This window comes from Coffea eugenioides, chromosome 5 (assembly GCF_003713205.1).
Source record: "Coffea eugenioides isolate CCC68of chromosome 5, Ceug_1.0, whole genome shotgun sequence".
NCBI lineage: Eukaryota > Viridiplantae > Streptophyta > Magnoliopsida > Gentianales > Rubiaceae > Coffea > Coffea eugenioides.
Window position 1 is genome coordinate 49,116,614 of NC_040039.1, and position 23,939 is coordinate 49,140,552.

A 23,939-nucleotide genomic window follows, 5' to 3' on the forward strand; every position below is an offset into this window, starting at 1 on the left:
TCACAGTTAGTTTTGGCTCCCAATTGTGCGGGACACATTTCAATGTTCGCATAACTAGTCATAGACTACGAAAGCAAGTAAAGCGCATTTCGTAATTCTTTGTTGCGAACAACAAAGTTATTGCGCGCCCCCTTTTTCTTTCCCTTGTGCTTTATTTGACTAAGCTTGTGTTTGTGCCATACCAAATGATATTGTCAAATATTGTGAAGCCGCTAAACCACAAACCATAAACCGATTACTGTCAATATTCTCATCGAATCGAGATCATCTGTCCAACTAATAACCAACCAGAAACTATACCGAAGCAAAATGAGAGACAATTTTGGTATGGGAACTTAAGAATGGGTTTGCAAGGCTATCCGTTGAACATCAGTACTTTTTAAGACTAGGATGGAGATTCTAAGCCACTCAACGGATCTCGCACCACGGGTTTCGGAAATTTGTCAAGACCGTAAAGGGCCCATCCTTGCGGTTAGCATAAGCAAAGGTCCTGGACTCCCAGAGGCTGCTTAAAATTGCCTGTTCCCAACATTGAAGTGTCTCAATAAAGCTGTATCTGTCTCTCGATTTGAATCTCCCCAGTTATTCCAATCTCTCAAAGAAGTACAAGTATCCCATGTCAACTGGAGGGTTTTTTGAAACACCGACCTTCTCATCATTGAAAATCACCCAACCACCATTCTTGTAGACGTGAGCAACATAATGACCACAATGGGTGGACGTACCAATATGACTCACTATTCCAATGAGCCTGTACCCTGAAAATGGGCAGGAGACAACTGCTTTGTCAGTGTATGATTAAGCAGGAGAATTAAAAAGACTTTCCAGGACTTAACCATGATACAGAATGATCAAGCAGCCGAGGTTTAACACGCTCTATATTAAAACTTTCATGCCAACATCAACAACAATAGGCATAAAAAACCATAATATACGAACAGTAGTATCCGGGAATGGGCATGTTTTTCTAGTATTAAACATGAGAATGGGTCAAATAAAAAGTTGGAACCGAGGACACTCAGATCTTAACAACAAAGATGTCCAAGGGACTTACTCCCTCCTCCATCAGGTAAAGCAGCGTCACTGGCTGGTGCGCTATTAGAAGCATCAGGATTGTCAAAAATCCAATTTGTTGCTTTCTCAATGTCACCACCCTACAAAAGTTCAAATTATGTCACAAGATCACAAGAAATTGGAATTCCAAAATAAAAGGATAGAGTAATCAAGCTCAATAGGACTTTACCGATGCCTGGAGAGCTTTCCTAGCAAGTTCTTCAGGGAAACCAAAAGAAACCAAAGCCTCAACTTTCGATTGATCAAAAAGGGGGGCATCCGAACTTTGTGCCTTCTTGGACATGGGAGCGTTGATGTCTGGGGTGAAATTATATTAAGCATCGATTACTACAGATGTATAATGAATCAATTATATTAAGTAAAACAGAGGCTTCCTGCCATATGAATATAATTATATTAAGCATAAGAATACCAGGGTCCTCCATATGAGCAAATAACCAATTCATAGCCTCTTCCACTCCAGTATTTGAAGTGTTAATGGCAGCCTTTTGACAATGAAGATGATTGAATCCCATTGAAGTGAGCTGGGCAACGATAGTCTCATCAGCCAGAGGTATATCTTCATCAGCTGTGCGTAACAGCAATGGTGAAATATCAAATTGTGATCCACAGGAAATAAAATATAGACAACATGAAATCAACTGAATTTTATGTTGCACTGAAAGTAGGTAAAAAAGTCATCTACAAAAGATTTTAAATTTCTATAGTACTCTGACATTTTCTTTTTCCGGAAAAAAAAAAAGGAAAATTTCCTAAGAAGCATCCGGGCTTTGTGTAGGCATCCCATCATGGAGGAGGGTAATTGCCATGATACAAAATAAACAAGGAAAATGAGGAAGTCCAAAGTGACACGTCCTCTACAAGGTAAGAAGCAATTCTTTATAAAAACAAGCAAATAGATCCACCGGAGAGTGCAAACCAAAATGCAGAAACTTAATGGAAATAAAATATAGACAACATGAAATCAACTGAATTTTATGTTGCACTGAAAGTAAGTAAAAAAGTCATCTACAAAACAGTTTAAATTTCTATAGTACTCTGACAATTTTTTTGCCTGAAAAAAAAAAAGGAAAATTTCCTAAGAAGCATCAGGGCTTTATGTAGGCATCCCATCATGGAGGAGGGTAATTCCCATGATACAAAATAAACAAGGAAAATGAGAAAGTCCAAAGTGACACATCCTCTGCAAGGTAAGGAGCAATTCTTTATAAAACAAGCAAATAGATCCACCGGAGAGTGCAAACCAAAATGCAGAAACTTAGGGTCGGTTTGGTTGGAAGTAAAATGTTTTCCTTGAGAAAATATTTTCCATGGAAGTAATTTTCCAGGAAAATCATTTCCCTTTCATCATTTTCAGGTGTTTGGTTAGCCTATTGAGAATATTTTCTTACTTCATTTTCGGATGTTTGTTTAACTTTTGAAATATTTTCACTTTTACCTCTACCTTTACTTTCTACACATTATAACCACAAACTTCTTCCCATGCAAAATAAAAAATTTATCTCATTGTTTAACTTTAAAAAAATCTTGGAGAAATGTATATATGAATTAAAAATTTCTCCTTAAGCAATAAACAAATTGCTGGCCATTCATTGTCAAATATCAATCACAAACAATGCTTATTGTGACATATACCTTGCACTCTCGCTGCTGAAAGTTTCTCTAGAAAAGAATATCCCTATTATACATAATTAATTACTAGAATAGGGTGAGCAGGGTGAGGTCTTTTTTTGATTTTGAACATACTACAAGTTTTGAAAGTTTGACAAATACTTTTTTATCAGACGGAATGCATGCATTTCGGAAAACAACTTCAATAAGTTTGGAAGGGAAGTTGTTTTCCATAAGATGAGTGAAAATCTTTTACACAGTAAAATATTTTCAGTAACTTTTGTGCAACCAAACATGGGAAATTAGGAAAATATTTTCCAGTAAAATATTTTCACCCGAAACAAACGGACCCTTAATGGAAAATAAAACAAAGTCACATACTAGTTTCAGGTAACAGCTCTTCCCCTGGTTGAAAACCCTTGCTGCGCATATAACTGATGTCAATGATATCAGGAACATCTATATAGACATCTACATGGAACCAAAAATACAACAGGAGTGGTCAGTTTCTCTTCAGATGGATTCCTTATCAAATAAGGAGCAACTCTATAAAATTACCAAGTTTTTTTGGCACCCAGCCTGCCTCAAGGACAAATTTCCGCATGTGCAACACCAGATAATCAGGAAATGAGGTCAGACCAGCAGTTCTGCAAGAAAAAGCCAAAACCTTGTACAAAGAAAGAAGCAAGAAAAGAGATGTGCAGGCTGAAAGCTATTAAATGTCTTCATAAATTACACACTTTATAGAAGCGAATACAATGGTCATAATGAAGTCTTTGTTTGAGAATAAAAGCATCAAACACGCACCCCCCAAGGGGGGGGTGTTTCCCTGAACTTCCAAATGTTCTATCCGACCATCAAATTGACTAAACAAGTGGCTGCCCAAGAAATCTCAGAAAGCAACAAGAAAAAGGATACGGAAGATCACAATGCTTACTTAATTGCTGTTGTCTTGGACTTCAACGCTGAGCTGTAAAAATCGTGCACCTCTTCTGGCGCTGAAAAGCAATCTAAGCAATCCTTCAATGGCACCCTTGGGCGGACAATTTCCTCGGCAGACCTGCTAGGACACACTGCTAAGAAATTTGTTGCAAGGAAAATAGATTTGGATGTCAACAATTTAAAATGATCCAATCAGAACTCACACTTCCTTCCCTTCTGCATGCTTCTCGGCCTTCAATTTTTCGAATGCTTCTAACTCATCTGAATTTTTAATATACATTAGTTTTAGAACAAGAACAACTATTTCAAATAATAAGCATACAGAAGCTTACTCCTGTTTGTAGCTTTGTGCAATGGAATGTTTAGGGATAGAATATAGTCACTCCTCTGATTGTAAGCAACTTTGCCAGATGGACATTGCAATCGCTCTTCAATACCAAATTTAAAACTCCTTGAAGGATCAATAGAAGGACTTTCTGAATGCGTTCGTTCAACTTGGTCAATAAAGTGCAGGAAAAATTCCAGTGCATCCTGGAAACAAGGTTCTATGCACTATAACTCCCAAATGAAATTCATAAAGAAGATATGTTTAAATTAGAGTTCAGAGATCCCGTTATGGTGGTAGATCAGATACTATGCTCAGTGCTCAGACAGACCCAATCAATTAAAGAAAGTAGATATAATAATATCCTTGTTGCCTAGTCAGCCTATCATACCCCACAGTGAGTGTACTTATCGTTGAAAGTCAACAGTAAGGTTGCGTGCTGTCAAACTAAGAGTTGTTTAAGGTTAGATGCTGCACTCCTTATTAAGCAAGGGTAATAAATAGCATCACTTTCTGACATAGTCATGTAGTTCCATGTCTCTAGCCCACTTAGAGATGATAAATTCGATTTTGCATCTGATCCAGTTACAAACCCTATGCATGTGCATGGAACCACACACCACAAGATAATGACCCCGTGGACAAAATGAACCCTTAAAGCTAGTCGAGCACCAGAACATGAAGACCTAAACTTACCTGTTGTCTCATTGTTGAAAATTCAGGGTGGCTCGCAGCAATCACGGACTTAAACATGCGGGGACGGATTCCCTCCTGTTTCTGAAGGTGAAGACAACAAAAAGGAAGAGTCTGTTGGTACAAATCATTGAACACAGCAATACACACGTTCAAGATATAAAAAAGGTTACTTCCACATGAATAACGAATCTTGTGAACTGCAGCTATGAGCAAAGCGCAAACAAGCAACAGATACGAACGGTCACAAGTTTAAATAGTCAAAAAGAGGTATAAAAGTACAGCAAGAAACCACACAAATTAAACTTGTACGGCAGTATGAGCAATATCATCAATCTGAAAGATGAACGGAATGCTACATCAAGCAAGCAAGAGAACCATAAAGGAACCCAAGATGAACACAAAATTACCTCTGCAGCAGGAATTGAATATTTACCAGAAAGCATGCCATGCGCCAACTTTGTTCTGTCAAAGAAATGAATTAGCAACTTATTGTGTGACAAGCAGCTAAGAGATCAATATATGACTTTTCTCAATGCGCATCCCCCCTCCCCCAAAAAAATAAAATAAAAATGCCAGACTGTCCCTCAAATAGCATCAATCAAAAGCTCACAGGGGCTTCTTGCACCCCTAAAATTCAGAAAACTTCAAAGCAGAATTAACATCAATTGCTTACAGCTGCATGTTGAGGTCTACAGCCGCATCAGATAAAGCAGTGTCAAAAGCCCTTTTCAAACTCTGATCCTCGTAATATCTGATATATAATTTCCATTTTGGAAAAAAACGAATCCTTTATCAAAAACTTAATTTGGAAGTATTTATAATGAACAGCCTATAACAAAGTCTGTATTATTAAGAGGTACATAAACTGACCGTAAGCAGAAGGAACGCGTTGAGAACACTACTTGCATAGTTGCAGCCAAATAGCAACTGCAAACAAGAAAAATAAGAAGCAAAATACAAAGGGAATATGTAGTTATTCTAGTAAATAGTCGACAGAAGAAAGAGCACCTATTTCCAAGATTGACCAATCCAGTGTAACCAGGTCCAAATAGTGGTTCAATATCCTCTCCACTTTCCTGAATCCGATTCCAATCAAAATTGGTATTCTGATCAAGTTCCATCTCAGCAGTAGTCATCTCAGTCTGAAAAACAACAGCCAGCATGATGATGGTGCTACAAGCAATAGTAAAAGATACTCAACCACAGAGGATAAACATCAGTGAACACAAACAACCTGATACCAAAAGCAACTCCTTCCCTCTTTACAGCCTACACTAATTTTTTGGGAGCCAGGAGATGGATGTAGGTATGCTATGTCAGAAATGGGGTAACTTGTGGCTCAGCCACTGCAGAGAAAGGGTGGTAACAGGACAAGAATATGAAGGCCTCCTAGAAGTAATATGCTCTTCACTTTCACACCAATGACTTCCAGAGAAGTGCATAGAAAATAAAAAACCACCCATGCTGAAGGCAAAGTTCTATAACAAGTAGAGGTTTTGTAGCTCCCAGTTCAAAACGTTATGATATTTGGCAAATAAGGAATCAAGGGGCAGAAAAACAACACTATTTATAATATGTTCAACCGAATGTGGCCTGACAAGTTTCAGCCATCTGGAAGAGCAAAAGTTCAATGTTGCCAAAAGATTATCCAGGACACACAATTATAACTTATGATGACACACACAAGTTTAGGTACAAACCTTTTGTAAGGATGAAAAGTCGATACCAAAATGTGCAAGATGCTGTGCTAAAAGAGGATCCTCCACACTTTCATCCTCCGCATAAGAAAAAACATCTGAGCTGCCAAAATTTGAGAAAATCATGATTTTATTTGAATTAAGGTGTAATACCCTAGATGTTAAAGAATCTAATAAGCTTCCAGAAAGACTTCAGCTCAAAACTAGCTAGCTTCCCGCCATAAATACCAGTATAAGATACTACAAAGCAAATAACCCAGTTGACCCCAGCATACTTCCACTTAGAAGAAATTAAAAGATAACAACAAAACTCGGATGCAATTCCAAATTACTTGCTGGAGCAAGTATTCAAGGAAATTACATTATTCCAAGAAAACTGCCAAAGTTAAACATAACAAAAACATGACAGGGATTAGGCAGCATTACCTGCTCCCTCCAAGTCAGAAGTTATGGTACCAAGCTTCACCGCAAGTGGGTAGTTGGTTTCTTTATAATGGTTGACAGCATGATCGTTACCACCACTTCCATCCCAATTTCTTCGACCACACAATATTGAACCATCAGTCAAATTTAACCACAGATTTTCAGTCTTATCACACTTGGCACATTTCCACCCTGTCGGAGGAACAATAATGCCGTTATCAAGCTGGTTGAGATTCATGGCATATTTACTGATGTTCTTCTTATCAGCTGTCCATGCAGCAACTTGCTCTTTCCTCTCTGCTCCTTCAGCCATTAAAACAGCATCAACAGCCAATCTTACCTGAAACATCAAATTTCATAAGTTTAACCAGTGTTAACACGCAAGATGTCAAATACATCCATTACCAGCTAAGCATGCATATGGAAAAGAAAATTACCTTTTCAGGTAACTCAACGGATGGAAAAGGAAGAGATACATAATCTGGCAAAATAACTATTTCGTAGCTTTCTTCGTATTCAGGGTCATTATTATCAAATCCTCCATCCACACCTACAAATAGAAATGTCAAAAATAAAGACGAAAAAGAGAGACTGAAGGGGCATTTATACACAACCAAAGACCCAAAATGCTTATTCAAAAAGAGAGCTCCAATACAAATGATAATATGCCTGTAAGACCCAAATTAATCAATCTAGTGGACCTTATTCCAGAAAACAGTGAAATCAATAGAAGAATCACGAGCGTACCTAAGCTGATTTTCATATTCCGTATGCCCTTTACCTTGTCTAAGCCTATGTGTAAATTACAGTTATCGGCTGAGAACAATGCCACGATTTCCCTCTAAAGAAAGGCTCATCTACACACTCCTGACAGCATTCTTACAGTTCAGGTACTGATGCATTTATAGCTTTACCCTCAATACTGAAAGACATTTCAAATTGAGCTAAGGACATCAAAGAATAAACACAATGACATAAGAGAGAATAAAATGGATAATCATAAAAACCAAAAAGAGCTAGAGAAGCAGTGCCACCAAATGCCAGCTAAAAGCCAACTAAACGACAGGTGCACATCAACAATTACCGTACCTATAGCTAAGAGTGTCGGTTTCTTTGAAGGTCTGTCTTCACCAACTGGCTTCACAGTCTGCTTTATATGTAAATAGACTGGGTCTTTTGTCTTCTCATAGTTCCATCCCACATAATCCTTCCCAAATGCGAGAAATGTAAACATATCCACAAATAGGCCACCCTCAGATTTCTGTAAAATTTGAATGCAAGAAAATACTCATTAATCACCACAAGACAAACCAAAACCATTTCCACTAACTTATGTTACTGGTTTCATGTATAACTAGATTTAGACTTTGTCTAACATTCGACTTAATTTTTCGTGGCGCCAAATATAATGCAGATCCAAAATTCACAGCTCTGGATAGGCTACAAAAATCAGCACAAACGAAGTTCAAATAAATTACTATAACCGCGCTAACTAAAACCTCTTATTACCAAGCAGTAATACTAACTAATAAATATAAAACCCTAGCAGATTAAAAACTATACATGGTAACGAAAAAAGCAAATGGTTCATAAAGAAATAAGTTACAAAAAAGAATTAAAATATCAACGGCATTTCTATATATATAAAAAAAAAAGAGAATAAACGGCAGCTCATTCAAATTTAAATTAAAAAAGAAGAAGAAGAAGAAGAAACAAACAGGAGTGACTGGGTTTAAGAACAGCAAACGATGAACGAAGAACGTAAATAAAGAAATCAGGTACCGGAGTGTCGAAAGAGACGCAGCATTCTTGCTTGTAAATGCGATTAGTAGGTTCTGGAATTCGTACGCGGGAGAGGTTCGACCGAAGGATTTCCATTTTTTGCATTGGTTGAGGAAGAAATTTGACTAGGTTTTGGAGAGGAGAGCTGTGATTTTAATCGATTCTTTGCCCTAAGGAGAAGTAAGGGATTTTTCCACTTTTCCTTTGGCTGAGTGTTTCAGACTCGTACGCCAAAGAAGAGCTGATTGATGGTAGGAGAATGCTACTTTCCAGTGTAAAGCTATGCCTGCGGGGCGCGTCTCGGAGGTTCTGGAATTTTAGGAGACAGTCTTCTCTCTTTTATTAGTCTACTTCAGTATTGAGTCACCATAGGTCGCACTAATGTACACTATCAGAAATAGCGTACTACCAAACTTTAGTACATTTAATCGGTGCATACATTATCAGAGCTATCACACTAGTTGCGCTCAAAACAAACCAAACTATTGAATGGGATGAAAAAGTGTGTTTTTGTGAAATGTTAAGGCTATGAATCAGATTATATGAAATATGTTTTGATAATTTTGTCTATCAAAAATCATCATATGCAATGCACTTGGTGAATTTCGATTAAAAATTAGTCGAAAACTTAAATAGAGACTAAATTTGATCAATGTGAATTATAAGGAATGAAAAATTACACTTTTAAAAGTAATTGATAAAAAAAGTCATTTTTCAAAATGTAAGAGATGTTTTGAATCATTGTCTCTTATATGAAATAAAATTTTAAATTCAGCTCAAAATTGTCTCAATCAGCATAAATTTATAACATAAGAAACTCATTTTAGCTGAACTTATTGAGTTCATCTGTCGAAACTCTCACAAGATTTGAATTTCTGACCACTAGACTAACCACAGTGATTAATAAAACAAAATTCGAATTTCTAACAACTGGACCAACCACAGTGATTAATAAACGGACAAAACACCTTCAAATTCATTAGTATTTTTCCCTCACTTTCTTTTGTTGAGAAAAGAAAATTAAAGAGATTGATAATTCGAATTTCCGACCACTAGACTAACCATAGTGATTAATAAACGACATTCGAATTTCTGACCACTAGACCAGTCACAATGATTAATAAACGGACAAAACACCTTCAAATTCATTAGTTTTTTTTTTCCCTCTTTTTTCTTTTCTTGAGAAAAGAAAATTAAAGAGATTGATAAATCCTTTTATTTTGGTTCTCTGGGATGACAAAACATCACCTGAGTTCATCCAATAGTGTATAGATGTCCAATTGCCACTAACCAAAGGGCCTCCGCATTTTAACTAACCCTGACTTTGCTTGGATCATTCGATGCTAAGCAAAACCGTCCGCCCTCAACCATGGCGTTGGCCCTTGGGCTAGGTAGATATGCCCACAAGGCCCAGCAATATGCTTTTCAATTGTTTTAAGAAAAATATTACGAGGAATTAAGATACAAATGGAAATTTACAAAAGGGAAAAAAAATGGAAATTAAAATCGTTCATCAAGTACGCCTATAGTGGTACAGGTGTGTAAACTTTTAAGCATTATATCCTTACTAAAAAGAATAAGAATTCAATCTCTAGTCGAATGACAGTATCAAAATATTATTATATTACAAAACGTCTATCATTTATTCTTTGTATCAGGTTTATAATACGCATATTGAAGAAGGGGAGAAAAACGCAATTGATCTTGGCATCTTCTTTTCATTCCACTTTTTCTTCCTACATACATTTGGAGGGACTTCAAGGATTTTGTTTATGTTCTTTTCATATCTATTGTTGTTTTTATTCACATATATCTCTGTTAATTACTCCTAAACCAATCTCTCAAAATTCCAGCATCCAACTAAAGGGTTCATTTCAGTTTGAGCTTTTCCGGCATCCAACAAAGGGGTTGATTTCAGTTTGACTTGAGTTACAGACGCATGTGACCAAGCTTTGATTGATTGTGTATCCATCAAGCGGTGCACAAGCCCAAAGATCCTATTGCTACACTCAAATTTCAAAGATCTTTTTAATTTATAAATGGTAAATTTTATATACACTGACAGTAAATATACTATCACTATTGAACGTATGATAGATATGCAAAATTTGGGTTTCAAATTCAAATTATGTGTCACGCATTCAATGGTGAAAGTGTATACATTGTTAATGTATAGAAGATTAATTCATTTATAAATGGCAAAATAATTTTGATAAATCTTTTATACACTGACAATGTATACACTAGCGGGTATAGATATATGACAAATACACAAACTTTGATATTTAAATTCAAATTTAGATGATGTAGCATTCATCAAACCATGCTAGTGTATACATTGAAAGTATAGAAAAAATTAATCTAAATATTTTTCCTGAAAAATACAAGAAATTTCAAAAAAGATCTTTGTATATGTTAAAATGTAGATCAATTATTTTTAGTGTCTACTTGACCTACCATTAGTGCATATTTTTGTGATTTAAATCAAATCGTACTGGACGATTTCCAACGATCTCATTAATAAAATTTATTTTCTATCAAAAAATATAAATTAAAAAATGTTTTGTTTATCTCATGTTGATCTAATAGTATATCGAATATAGTTAATTTAATTTACTAAGATTAATTATAATTATCTTGAGTATATTGCCTTTCAATAAAACTACCAATCAACCAGAGATACAAAGAATAAAATAAAGAGGTTGAGTAGGGGAAAGAGATGAGTTGGGTGATATTGGGAGAGGGAGCGTCAATGGGATATTTCGGATTCGAGATCTCTCATTAATAATAATAACAACAACAATAATAATAATCTTATGTAATAATAATAATAACAAGGTTGAATAGTATAAGGGTTTTTGTAACAAATGTTTTATAGACATTCTTTAATATACCTTTAATCATTGGACCACTGGGCTAACCCCAATGGTTGGGGAGAGTTTTTCGAGTTCTTTCGTTCAAGTTTTGAATTTTGCACTAGACAGTTGGGGGTAAAAAGGGTGCAGAGAGGGATGGAAGGGTAAACACAAAACGTTAATCACATCCAACCTACTATGTGAATGATCAATTATTATCTTCTTTTGTATTGATACACTTTTCCTAATTAAGTTTAGCTTTGAGAAAAATTTAACATCTGAACGAGTTTAATAAATGCCCAATGGACACATGTAAACTGCAATAGGACTTGAGATACCTTTACTTGTTATGAAATTTCCAAAAATGATGTATGAGGTCAGATTTGGGAGGTTTTGCATGTTTCAACAAATTGTATCCCAAGTTACTTGCATATTCCATGCTAAATATAGCTGATACCGAAGAAGATCAATAACTCGACAAAGTTAAGTTAATTTTATGTTATCAAATCAAGAGAGACTAGTTTTAGGAGTAATTATACATGAATGAGTTTCAACTTGGACTTTGGAATCAACCAGGGCATGCACCTTGTGAACATTGAGAAAAAATGGAAATGGTTTGACACTTGGGTGACACGGGACTAGTTATTATTACATCTACAAATCCGCAGTCAATCTCTCAAGGACTACTTGAGTTGATTTGAATTGTGAAGTCTTCAAAGGTAGGCAGTCATGCTGAGAAAAAAGAAGATGCCTACATTCTTTGCCTGGATCAATGATGACACGAATGCTGGCCAATGAGATTGACAAGCAAAAAGAAAATCTCCTGGTCTTGGGTACCACACTGACCCAGTAAACCGGTGAACTTGACTTGGACTTCTTCCATGTGACCAAAATTTTTAGAAACTCCCCTTTGAATAAGGCATGAATAATACTTCTGGCTTTGTCATTAATTTACCAAGAAAATCACATAACGATCAATCCCTAATCACCACTTACGTGGAGATTTTGAGCTGCATATTAAATGACATCTCTCAATTTTGTTACTTTGACCATATCATCTACGCAAAACAAATTATATAAACTAGCAGCGTACCAAATATTTTTTTTTTCCTTTTAGAAGAATGTTTGCAAGTCACAATTGTTTACAGTCATAATTGTTTTTTTCTAACATGCTCTTTTTGCAAGTCACAATTCCCCATATATTAATTACTGCAGAGTTTGAGACTTTGAAATTGGTTGATGTTGTCCCTTACCAAAAATCAAAGTACTATGCTGACCAGAATAAAAATTTATCTTTTTTTTTTTAAACACCAAGGGATGTGGTCTCTCGACTCACTCCATATTGCTTGCGCGCGTGTATATATATGAGTAATTTTTTGGTGTTATCCATTTATAGATCAGAGTTTAATAGGAAGGGAGCCCTCCGCGGCAAAGCCGCCCTTCCTTTACTTTTGGGAGACGACGTATCCATCAAAAACTTTGGAAAAACACGTACCTCTGCACAAAAAAATACAAGCAGTCGCAATACACAATAACAAACAACACGTTCCTTCGTTTTCTCAGACCATCCTTTCCTAAATCCACGCCATCATATTTTGCCCACAAACCCCCCCCTTTCAATCACTTTTAAGTCTCTCAAACAAATCAAAAAAAAAGAAATCAACAATGCCCCTTTCCTCTGTTTCCTTTATTCTTTTGGTTGGTTTCATTTACTTACAGAAACCTATGATTATCTGTTAGTTTTCTTCGTTTTCTTAGGCTTATAACTTAGATGAATGTTCATTACCATGGGTTCCTCGAAGTCCTCGAAGAGGAGCAAATGGTACATGTGCTTCAAACCGGATGTCGATGATCATCCGTTTAAGCCCGTTTCGCGTTTAGGAAAAGGAGGGAAGGAGCACTTGCTGCATCACAGTGATGTCTTCATGTCCTTGTCCGACGGGGACAAGTTGGATTCTTCGTCCGACGATGGCCAAGAACCCCTGAGTAAGAAGTCGAAGCGTCGCCGGGGATTCTCTCGTGTTTTCAAAGCCTTCTTGTTTCAATCACCTTTGGTAATTAAGTTCTTTACTTTCTTAATTTTCAAACGATGTATACGTTTTGTCTTCTGTCTTGGTTAACTTTCATGCATACAGTTTTGCCTATTGAATCAATTGATCATGTTGTTAATTTTTCTGGTTTTTTTCTTCTGGTGTTTTCTCTTGGGTTGATGACTGCAGTCAAATTGATTGAATACATATTGCCTTCAATCTTCCCCTAACGGTTGATTAAGATTAATATGAATAAATGCACATTATTGTTGCTTTATGTCATCTAAATTTATGCATAAATCTCTGGTTTTGTTTTTTTTTAATCCTTATATATATATATATTAGAAACTTTCCTTTTTTTGAAAAAATGAAAACAACACACAGAATTTTGTTTTTAAAAGTATGCAAGTGTAGTTACATAGATATAATCCAAGCAGAAATTTTGCTTGTTTAACATGGTTGGAGTGGAAAGTTTCCCAGCATTGAATCCAGAAACATCGTCGTAATCTCCTGATTATTATTATTATTATTATTATTTGCACGGCAGGGTTTCTTTTGTTGTTTTTTTAGTATTGAATACCTCCCGCGGAACTCGGAAGTTGTCCAATTTTTGGAAGTCATCTTTTTTAACAAATTTCAACGTAATCGGATGATATATTCATACGACGAATGATCGTTTTCATGGGTTTCTTAATACAGGCCAAGAGAAAAGGAAGCAGAAAATCAGAAAAAGAAGCACCCTGTAGACCTTCAAAATTCGACAAGTTATGGGAGTCGTTCCGGGACAAGAAATCATCAATATCCCTGAATAAAGAATCACTAGGCGACAGCCCTCTATCCGGTTCGAGCAGATCAAGCTTGTTTTCATCATCAACAGCAGCAGCCTCGTCCTCCCTAACATCTTCGCGTGCTTCCTCCATCGCTAGCAACTCAAGGTCCGCGTCAGAAAGGAAAAGGTCAAGCTCGTTGGATTCGTTGCAACTGAATCAAAAGCCACCAGCAATGCTCTCCAAGAAAACTAATGGATATTGCAACTCCAACGTGGGGCTTTACTTTCTGCTGATTTGCTTAGTTGCGTTGATATTCTGGGGGAAAGCATTCGCAGTCTTCTGCACCTCAACGTGCCTGTTCTTGATTCCTTGCCGGTTCAAAAGGGTTGATGATCAGTCGGGTGTAAATGTAAATAATACTAGTGTCGAAGTTATTGACGTTGACTCCGAGGAGCACAAGAAAAAAGTTATCATGGGAGGCCTGCTCCAGAGGAATAATCGTAGTGCTTCTCGGGTCCTATAGCCATTTGTTAACTTCTCTGTACAAGGATTAAAAATTTTGCCTGCAAGTTGGAATTGGAAAGCGGGAATGAAGGTGAAATAACCATTTGCCTCCGTTCTGTATATTTATCGTGTCCGCTCGTTCTACTTCTACTCATTTGGTTTCCTTTCATTATTTAGTTAGGTAAATAAATGTATACATATTTTGATCAGGCTCAATTTTGGTGGGACTTTGATTGAGGAAGTGGTAGGAACAACGTCGGATTGATTCCTTTCACTCTTTTATTTTTTTTTTTTGGGTGTTTTGTCCTCTAACTTTATGGTATTTAAGGGGGATGGACAAATTCTTCCTCCCTTTTTTGTTTTAATTATTGTATACTGGCTTTATTGTACAATAATCTGCGTGGCAAATGGCAATAATGGTATCAGTTCCCTCACCTTATTGATTCTTGTGTGCGGTGCGGAACATATTCTTGCATGGCATTAAATGTTACTAATTTAATATGTTGCTTTGAAGGTAAGGATGGACAAATGATGGAGGCATGAATATCCAAGTAGTAATGCAATTTTTCACTTTCCCCCTTTCTCTTTTTGTTTTTGTTCCTTCCCCCCCTCCTCTTCTGCATGCGTGATCATGAACCAGTACTGGAGTAATGGAATGAGAGTTGTATTCACGACGTTTGAGCACAGGAATCATAATCGGTGATGCAGCTTCTCTTTGTTATAGGCATGCATGGTCCATACTCCATACTCTCCATCGCGTACTAACTGATGCTTGGACTGCAAAATATCGCCAAAATGTTTCAGCTCGCCACAAGGACAAGGGAGGCCCAAACAAATTCAGATTTTCAAAGTCGTCACACTGATCTGTTCCCGTCTCTCTTTTATTGTATATCTTAAAGCTAGTACAGTTTCAAATCGTGACATGAACTCACTCACAATGACAATGATTTTTTACTTTTGTTAAAAAAACATGAACACACCACGACACTGAAGTTTGGTAGTACTAAATGTATATTTCTGCAACATATTTAGGTGTTCGGTTTGCCTTCGATGCACAAACATGAAAAAGTTACAACAAATTCATAACGTGTATATGTATATACACACATATACATATGAAGTAAATTTTATGTACACTAACAGTATATACACTATCACGATTGGATGCACGATACATATGTAAAATTTGGATTTTAAATTCTAATTATATGTTATTAGATGACGGTGCAAGTATATACGCTGTTATTATATAGAAAATTAATTCATATATATATATATGAAACAAAAATGTATACGGAGCTCTAATGAAGTTGGAAATGTCCATGATACTTTCAATATTCCAGTCCAAAACTGTTGTTCAGAACCACAGATTGGGCCCAATAACTGAGTAGACTACAAATTCAATTAAAATCACACACATTGGATTCCTCCTTTGGCCGGCCCAACACTGTCACTTCCTACTCAGCCCTTTTATCTCGTATATACTAACAAAACACCGTTTTCCCCGGGAAAATCTTATTAACGGTCACCCTTCCCAAGCCGCCCGCCCACCAGCGGTCCAGCATACCACCACTCTCACCACCGCCACCACCCTTATGGTTATTAAACTCATTTTCCGTCCTAATTCTCTCCCCTTCTCCTTCCTCTCTTTTCCTCCCCGTCTCTTCTCCAGACCCCTAAACTTCTCCCTTCTATCCACCTCCACCACCACTGCCGTCGCGGCCGTTTCCTCTACCCTACCTTACGGCCCCTCCCTCAGAAAAGGCTACAGTCCATCCCCATTTCCTCCAACTTTACATCAATGCCCCTCATCTGAACAGGAAAGTGACTCCAATTTATTCGACGAAGATAGCTTCACTCGAGTTTTCGACCTCGCCGCCCTTCGCGTACCTTCAGAGCTCTGTTTTGGGCTCGAAAACCGCCTTCGTGGCCACCTCCTTAACTGGCCTAGGGTTCGGAACATTGCCAGAGTCCCCGGAGATGAAATTGATGCTGAGCTAAAGAAATTGTTCGCTGATTGTTCAAGTTCTAATAATTTAAATACCGATAATGATGCTTTAGTGACTTTGAATAGGAGAATTTACGGAAAAGCTGACGGGGATGGGGAGCTATTGAGTCCTGTGTTGTATAGGGATAAGTTGGCTAGGACGTTTAATTCAAGGGGATTTGTGAACTTTAGGAATTTAGCAAAAATTTCGAGGCCAAAGAAGGTCAAGAAGAAGGAGGAGGAGAGAAAGGAAAAGGGAAAGAAAGGTGGAGTTGGGAGGAATGAGATGGCTGTTGTGGCGGTGGTGGAAGAGGAGGAGAGTGATGTTAGTGGCTTGTTAGGTGATGAGTTTAAGGGAAAAAGTTGGAGGGGTTCGACCAGGTTGCTGCTTTTGGATGAAACTTATGCAAATAAAGGGATTAATGAGATGCCTGAGGCCATTAAGGTTTCTATTTCCCTACAGTTTGGCTCTCTGTGAGTTGCTTTATGTTGTTGAGTTTGAATTATGCATTTGCTTCGAGATTGAGTGCATGATATAGCTTTCGAGTTTCCGGGTTCTAAAAAAGTTTGGGTGGTATTTTCAATTGAACGTTGAAGGTCTTGTTACTGAACTTTTTTTTTTGAGTTTTTAGCACGTGTATGCCAACTTCTATGGAACTTTCAACCCCTGTAATATCTTGGGATGCCCAGCTCTCTCTTTGCTTCTCTTAGTATGAATTCCTGTTTCCTGAGAGTGTGCATTTGTGGTTGGAATGCAAATAGATTTCAATCTTGTTTTATGATGGCATCTGATTGCTTAGTTGTATTTTATAGGCTGTTCTGAAAGAATATGTTGGGGACAAGGGGGACTCAACCTTTGAACTTGTCAAATGCAAGTTGACGTTGTTTTATAGTTACTGGCAGATGAATGAGGTACATTTCATTTAATTAACTCCAGTCCTCTGTATCTTTTGAGTTCCATGCCTTCTTTCGATTTTCTTGGGCCTGGTAAATCTAGTCTGTACTAGAAACAATGGGGTTGATCATCAATTATTCTTATATATTAGGGACTCATTGGCCTTTTTGTATATTCGTTGTATATTTTCTTGAAAACGTCATATACTTCTTGCAGGTCTTAGAAGCATTGCTGCCGAATGGCATGATTATTCCTTCTGCCTTTGAGACTGTTGGGCATATTGCACATCTGAATCTGAGAGATGAGCATCTTCCTTACAAAAAAATTGTTGCCAAGGTACTTTATTGGAACGTAAAACTACCAGTTCTTTTTCATTTTGCAATATAGAATTATTAACTTTGTCCCGAAACTGTTTTTCACTTTCTTTTCAGGTGGTTTTAGACAAAAACAAGCCAAAGATACAGACAGTTGTCAATAAAACTGATATCATTCACAACGATTATAGGACAATGCAGCTTGAAGTTTTAGCTGGAAACCACTCTCTCGTGACCACTGTAGTTGAAAATGGACTGCGATTTCATGTTGATCTAGCCACAGTGTAAGTCTGGTGGATAAGGAAGAGAAGAAAATAAGAATGGCAAAATTCGATAAGATCTTATGTTTCTTACTCCTGTATTCAGATACTGGAATTCAAGGCTTTCAACTGAAAGGCAGAGGCTTCTGAATTACTTTACACGTGATGATGTTATCTGTAAGTTGCTTTTTAATCTTAGTTATTCATTTTGGTAGAATTGAAGTTTATGATGTTTCATTGAAGATTGTTGATATATTCTTCAAGTTGTGGCATCTCATTCCAATAAGTATACCTTTTCCATGATGGTAATCAAACTATGTGCTTGCTTACAAAATTCAGTGATGTATATTGTCCTGAATGCTATGACATAGTGTCAAATGAACCCTGACATGAAGAAGCCTAATTTCTATTTTTTGTCCACAAATCATGAATTTGGCTTTTATTGATGTTAAAATCTTCCTCATGATCCTAAGCTTTAGTTGCAGATTTTGTAGTCAAATTCTGTGGCAATTCTTACTCGGCATTCTCACTTCTCATTTTCTGCAGGTGATGTTTTTGCTGGGGTGGGCCCAATAGCTTTAGCTGCTGCAAGGAAAGTAAAGCATGTATATGCTAACGATTTGAATCCTTATGCTGTTGATTATTTGGAGAGAAATTCTGTCCTTAACAAACTTGAGAGGAAGATTGAGGTAACCAAAGTTTCTATGAAGCAAGTTTAATTAGCTTCTTTCTTACTTATTACATGACATTTTCATATTGAATGGCTAATAAGTGACCAAGTTCTTAATCAAGAACTTTAATTTCTAACATGGTCATTTCTTTTAGCTGAAGTAGGACTATCGGTTTGAAATTCTTGTGGTATGTATTTTAGGTACAACTTGTCAGATCAGTTCCATGATGCCAATATATGATTAGAAAAGGACTGTGATAAGGAAAGCTTTTTGCTACCGTGCCTTGTTGCTTCTGGTATTTGAATGATGGACATGCAAACAGTGTAGTTCTATCATGTCTTATTTCATGAACAATATGTTCATTAACTTTCAATCTAGATCAGGAAACACAGAGGGAACTATTCTATTTTTTCATACAAAAAACCTTAGTAACAGGGTCGCTCTACCAGCTATATAACAGGTCCTAGATTGCATATCTAATTTCATTAAATATTTCCTGTTACAGATTGCAGACCTCCCATATCATGTTCAATAAGAGAATGTTTTTAATAATAAAGCTGTAATAAGGGATTGCCTAATTTTTCTCATTCTGCACAGGTTTTCAACATGGATGGAAGGAGGTTCATTGACACTATTTTTGCAAGCCATAAAACTCGACCAGTGACACAAGTAGTCATGAATTTGCCAAATGATGCGACAGAGTTTCTTGGTTTGTTACTTTCTGAAATGAAATGATACCTCCTGTCTTTTAAGTTTTGTGATGTATGAAAAACAATCCTGATGTACTACAGAAAGTTCCAAATTTTTGGCCACATATCTCATTCACAGAAAGATTTTGCTGTTTCTAGAGTTTAGGGGTCATACTTCACCTAAAGATGTAATTCTTTTGCCAATGATTGCAGATGCATTCAGGGGATTATTCAGAAAACATCATAAGGATAGAGGGTATACCTTACCCAGAATTCATGTGTATGGGTTTTCAAAAGCTCAGGATCCAGAGTTTGACTTCCATGAGGTATACTCTATCCCATAGCTAAGAGTTGGATTCTGCTTAACTGAATAGCTAAAGTTTTGATGTTTAACCAAATCATTATTTGCTTTTTGTCTTCATATTTGACATCATGATGTTTTTAAATCAGCGCATTAGGATTGCTCTGTCTGAGGTGGCTTTTGATGTGGAGATGCACAGAGTTCGCATTGTTGCACCTGGAAAATGGATGCTGTGTGCATCATTCACTCTGCCCGAGCGTGTAGCATATTCAAAAACAGTATCAATTTTGTAATTTTGTAAGTTGGTGAGCTTCTTACTCTGTAAATGAAATTGTACCCATAACTTGAAAATAGATGAATTTTTTCTTTTGCCTCATGATTCCTTTGATTCATTTAAAGATTCTACCATATGGAATGCAGTTTTATTTTTTATTTTTTGGGGCGGGGAGAGAGGGGGGGTTTGGCAAAGTCTTACCTGATCTCGATTAGTTATTACTATTGTCTTTCGCCCAATTTTATCCTTTCATGTTCTTGGAGTTCACCATCAAGGAAGATACCCAACATCAAGTGAGCAGCACTAACAACATCATGAAGTGAAAAAAGTGAAGCTCGAGGTTGTCTTCAAGTTTTGCAGTTTGTCCCACTGTCTGTTACCATCCGCCATTCATTACTCTCGTCTCAGGGCAAAACAGCATTATTATTTTTGTTAACTCTCTGTCTTCATCTGCTATTTAGCATCAGATTTGCGCTTTGAGAAAGTGCATTTTGTTAGTAGGTTGAATCTAAGATACCCATCAACCGGCCCTGGGTGCTATTAGTTTGTTTGTTAGTTATTAGTATCTGTTTTAGGTGAAGTATATGATCATGCAAGGTACATGGACCGATGAGCTTTAGCTTAGTGGTACAGGAGCTGCTTTCAGGTATTTGACGTGTCGAGTTTGAGGCTACTGGGAGCCAAATGTTTAAAAAATAATTTATTTTTTTATATAAAAAAATGCTAGGTACATAAAAATTTAATTTAATTTTTTATGTAGTCATTCTTTATAATGTTTGGGAACTGATTGGACGTGGGAACATGTTAATTAAATTTGCATTTTGCATATAGGGGGGAAGCAAGACCCACGAGTAGAAAGTGAAACGAGGGAAGGGATTAGGGGGTTTTTAAAGGACGGGTGCAAAAGCGCTGGATGAGGAAGGACCACATGATGATGATGATGCAGCAGACATTTCTGGGTTGCATCTTCTTTTCATAGCCGGGCCTGGGCCTCTTGTATTTACTGTCGCAGCATAGTGCTAACACAACGAACAGGTGACAATGGCAGCGAATGTACGTAGCTTATACATGAAATGGGTCGGAGTGTAAATGTACTTGCCGGAAATAATTGGTAAAGCCAACCCCAAATATCTGATCAATGGGTAAAGCTACCCGTCATCTTGGCTCTTGGGGACGGTTTAGATTCACCTTAATTTGTTTGCTGGTGATCTAAAATCTATTGATTCATGGAAAGATTTGGTTAGCAAAGGGTTTGTATCGGCTGTAAGTTGCAAGTGGTGGCTAAAATAAATGTTTTAGGCTGCTGGATTTCTCCACATGTTCGTTCACTCTTAATAAATGTTTCAACCCCACACTCCGCTTTTTTTTTTTTTTTTTTTTTAAATGTTTCAACGGCGTGGATTTGATGAATCTAAATAAAATGAGATCACATTTCGCTGGCTGTGTTTGCGTACAACTTTTAAAGAAAATTGTGTGGCTTTCCGGTGGAATCATTTTGTCCTTGTTCTGTGTTTGTTTGTAGGGTCAGGATGGCAAAGGGTAATGATGTTTTGTATTTTCTCACGATAGAGGAGACAGCAGCGGCTGGAGAAGTTGTGAGTTTGGTTTGTGTAAGAAAGAGAGGGAAGAAAAGAGTGGATATATTCTATGCAGATATGAATCTGAACTGAGATCTGCTCAGTCAGAGAGGCTCTCTGTCTCTGTCTCTCTCCAGTCCCCACTCCCCCCAACCTCTTGCAAAGTTGCATACTACAAACAAACAACTGGCGAGGGCAGAAAGGATCTTGGGCTAATTTGCTAGAAATAGAAAAGGTTTCACCCAGGTTGCAAAAAGCCAGGGTTAACAGTTACTCTAATCCCCGAGTCCCTTATGGCAACCTCTAGGAAGGAAACAGCACATCTCCACCACCCTTAAAAAGTGCAAACGGTATTAATTGCTAGTATCAAATGAATGAGCAAAATAATCTTCTTCTACATTTACGTATGTCATCGAGAAGCCCTTTCAAGTTTCATCATCATAAAAAAAAAAATCGTTGTTGAAAATGATCCAGTAACCTGATGGGGACCATTAGTTGGCGTTTTCCTTTTCTTTGCTAGTTTGAACACCAGCTCTCCACTGCCCTTTAATCAATCATGTGTTTGTTTGTGTACCCTGCCAAGATGCTCTCATTAACTTCCAGCTGCGTAATTATGGCAGTTTTGTCTTTCTACAGTTTTATTACTAGAAACAAAAGATAAAAATTGAAGAGATTCTGACATAGTTCTGTTCTGACTGCCATTATCAACAGGCAAAAATGCTACCGCGAGATCTTCTGGACATTTTTAGTTGTTGAATTATCTACTACTAGTATTGATTAACAAAATTGAAAATGCTAGAAACAAAATATGAAGATGCATCATGCATCACCGTCCTGTAAACCACTGAGCTTAGCTCAATGGCCACCAGAGAGGGACTTAAGTCCCCTCACCTACAGCAAAAAAAATAAATCCAAAGGGTGGTGCCATTGCACCCACTTGATCTAGTCAGGTCTGCATACCTACGAGTGCTTAACACATAAATCTCCTTAGGATCCTCCTACTCTATAAATTAGGATAGAATAGATCATATAATTGTTATAAATCTCTTTAGGCTTCCCCTCCCCTGTAGATTAGGATAGAACATGTCATATAATTGTTATCCTTGCCCCAAAAAAAAATATGCATCACCATCCTGTAGCTGCAGGACATAACCTAAAAAGCCCAATTGGCGTTGGCACGCATGCATGGATAATGGAAACTGCATGACCTACTAGCAGCCATAGATAGGGAGCAGGGCTTGTGAAATTCCCTCTGCTTTGCTCTGGGTAGATAATTTTTATGCGAGGAGGGGTTGTACTATGAACCAGCGCCGCCCTAGCCATGAGCACTTGTTAGCGCCACATCTTTCCTTTCCTAAGTTGGTAATTGGACCCTTTAGAGATGTCGACCGTAAACGAGGAAATCCCATCATGACTGTAGAGAATCTCGGACGAGAGTTCCTTTGTTTGTGGTCCCCTTCCCCGTGGTTGGACCCCGGGGGAGGGGGCGTAGGAAATCTTTGCCCGTTCGATTAGATTAGTGTTTGTCCATACGGACATAAGGCGGCTGCTACACTTGCAACGTGTTTTGTGGAAAGATGATTAATGCCTATGGGTATGTATCTTTATGATTTTTTTTTCCGGCAGCAGGCAATAGTCTAATCCACATTTATTCTTATTCATACTCTAACCTATTCTAAGAGGGTCCAACTGAATCAATGGGGGAGATCGACGGAAACTGAATCACCATCGGACCAGATGGGTGCACTATACACCTGTCTAAATTTTTTAGAAAGCCACATAATGTGATAATTGGTGGGAAGCAAGATTTAAACCCTTGAGTATACTAAAGTTGTATCTTTATGATGTTGATGATATGTTTTTTTGGTAAAACTATAGTAACTTGAGTATACTTATGCATTACAGATGCATTACATACCCGTCTGAATTTTTTAGAGAGCCACATAATTTGATAATTGATGGGAGGCAAGATTTGAAACCTTGAATATACCAATATTGTATTTTTATGATGTTGATGATATGTTTTTTAAGTCATAGTATTTTGGTAAAACAGTAGTAACTTGAGTATATATACTTAAACGGAACAATAAACGGAGAGGAGAACCAAATGTGAGCGATACTATATATGGCCCTGTTTGACACTTGAGTTTTTTGCCAAGTTTGTCTGCTACAAGTTTTTTAAAAACTTTAACTACAATAACCTCAAAAATTTTTTAAAGTTTTTAAACTATACACTTCAAAATATTCAAAAAAAATTTTAAA

At 37.2% G+C, this 23,939-nt stretch overlaps 3 protein-coding genes across 3 annotated transcripts; 2 read left to right on the top strand and 1 right to left on the bottom strand.

Moving 5' to 3' along the window:
- Positions 1-204: 204 nt before the first annotated feature.
- On the bottom strand, positions 205-8,850 carry LOC113770381 (ubiquitin carboxyl-terminal hydrolase 14). Its single transcript, XM_027314818.1, has 19 exons — positions 8,551-8,850; positions 7,858-8,029; positions 7,206-7,318; positions 6,772-7,108; positions 6,349-6,443; positions 5,657-5,790; positions 5,519-5,575; positions 5,322-5,399; positions 5,056-5,110; positions 4,649-4,729; positions 3,960-4,158; positions 3,831-3,888; positions 3,623-3,745; positions 3,244-3,332; positions 3,067-3,156; positions 1,487-1,642; positions 1,244-1,371; positions 1,055-1,154; positions 205-758 (listed from the first exon to the last, which is right to left on the bottom strand). The coding sequence occupies exons 1-19, from the start codon at positions 8,653-8,655 to the stop codon at positions 583-585; spliced, it is 2,346 nt and encodes a 781-aa protein (XP_027170619.1). The 5' UTR covers positions 8,656-8,850; the 3' UTR covers positions 205-582.
- Positions 8,851-13,067: 4,217 nt separating this feature from the next.
- Positions 13,068-14,829, top strand: LOC113772134. The gene is made up of 2 exons (XM_027316693.1): positions 13,068-13,459; positions 14,135-14,829. Exons 1-2 carry the CDS (start codon positions 13,181-13,183, stop codon positions 14,726-14,728), a joined length of 873 nt encoding a protein of 290 aa, XP_027172494.1. The 5' UTR covers positions 13,068-13,180; the 3' UTR covers positions 14,729-14,829.
- A 1,405-nt stretch (positions 14,830-16,234) lies between these two features.
- Positions 16,235-20,205, top strand: LOC113770712 (tRNA (guanine(37)-N1)-methyltransferase 1). Its single transcript, XM_027315270.1, has 9 exons — positions 16,235-17,141; positions 17,510-17,608; positions 17,808-17,927; positions 18,023-18,189; positions 18,272-18,342; positions 18,712-18,854; positions 19,434-19,545; positions 19,739-19,851; positions 19,976-20,205. Exons 1-9 carry the CDS (start codon positions 16,305-16,307, stop codon positions 20,117-20,119), a joined length of 1,806 nt encoding a protein of 601 aa, XP_027171071.1. The 5' UTR covers positions 16,235-16,304; the 3' UTR covers positions 20,120-20,205.
- Positions 20,206-23,939: the final 3,734 nt, after the last annotated feature.

Coding starts and splice junctions, on each gene's coding strand:
- LOC113772134 (XM_027316693.1), top strand. CDS start 13,181: ATGTTCATTACCATGGGTTCCTCGAAGTCCTCGAAGAGGAGCAAATGG. Junction 13,460..14,134: donor TCTTGTTTCAATCACCTTTG/GTAATTAAGTTC, acceptor TTCTTAATACAG/GCCAAGAGAAAAGGAAGCAG.
- LOC113770712 (XM_027315270.1), top strand. CDS start 16,305: ATGGTTATTAAACTCATTTTCCGTCCTAATTCTCTCCCCTTCTCCTTC. Junction 18,343..18,711: donor TACACGTGATGATGTTATCT/GTAAGTTGCTTT, acceptor CATTTTCTGCAG/GTGATGTTTTTGCTGGGGTG. Junction 19,546..19,738: donor TGATGCGACAGAGTTTCTTG/GTTTGTTACTTT, acceptor CAATGATTGCAG/ATGCATTCAGGGGATTATTC.
- LOC113770381 (XM_027314818.1), bottom strand. CDS start 8,655: ATGCAAAAAATGGAAATCCTTCGGTCGAACCTCTCCCGCGTACGAATT. Junction 7,319..7,857: donor ACCGACACTCTTAGCTATAG/GTACGGTAATTG, acceptor TTCTATTTGTAG/GTGTGGATGGAGGATTTGAT. Junction 3,333..3,622: donor TCCAAGACAACAGCAATTAA/GTAAGCATTGTG, acceptor TTTTTCTTGCAG/AACTGCTGGTCTGACCTCAT.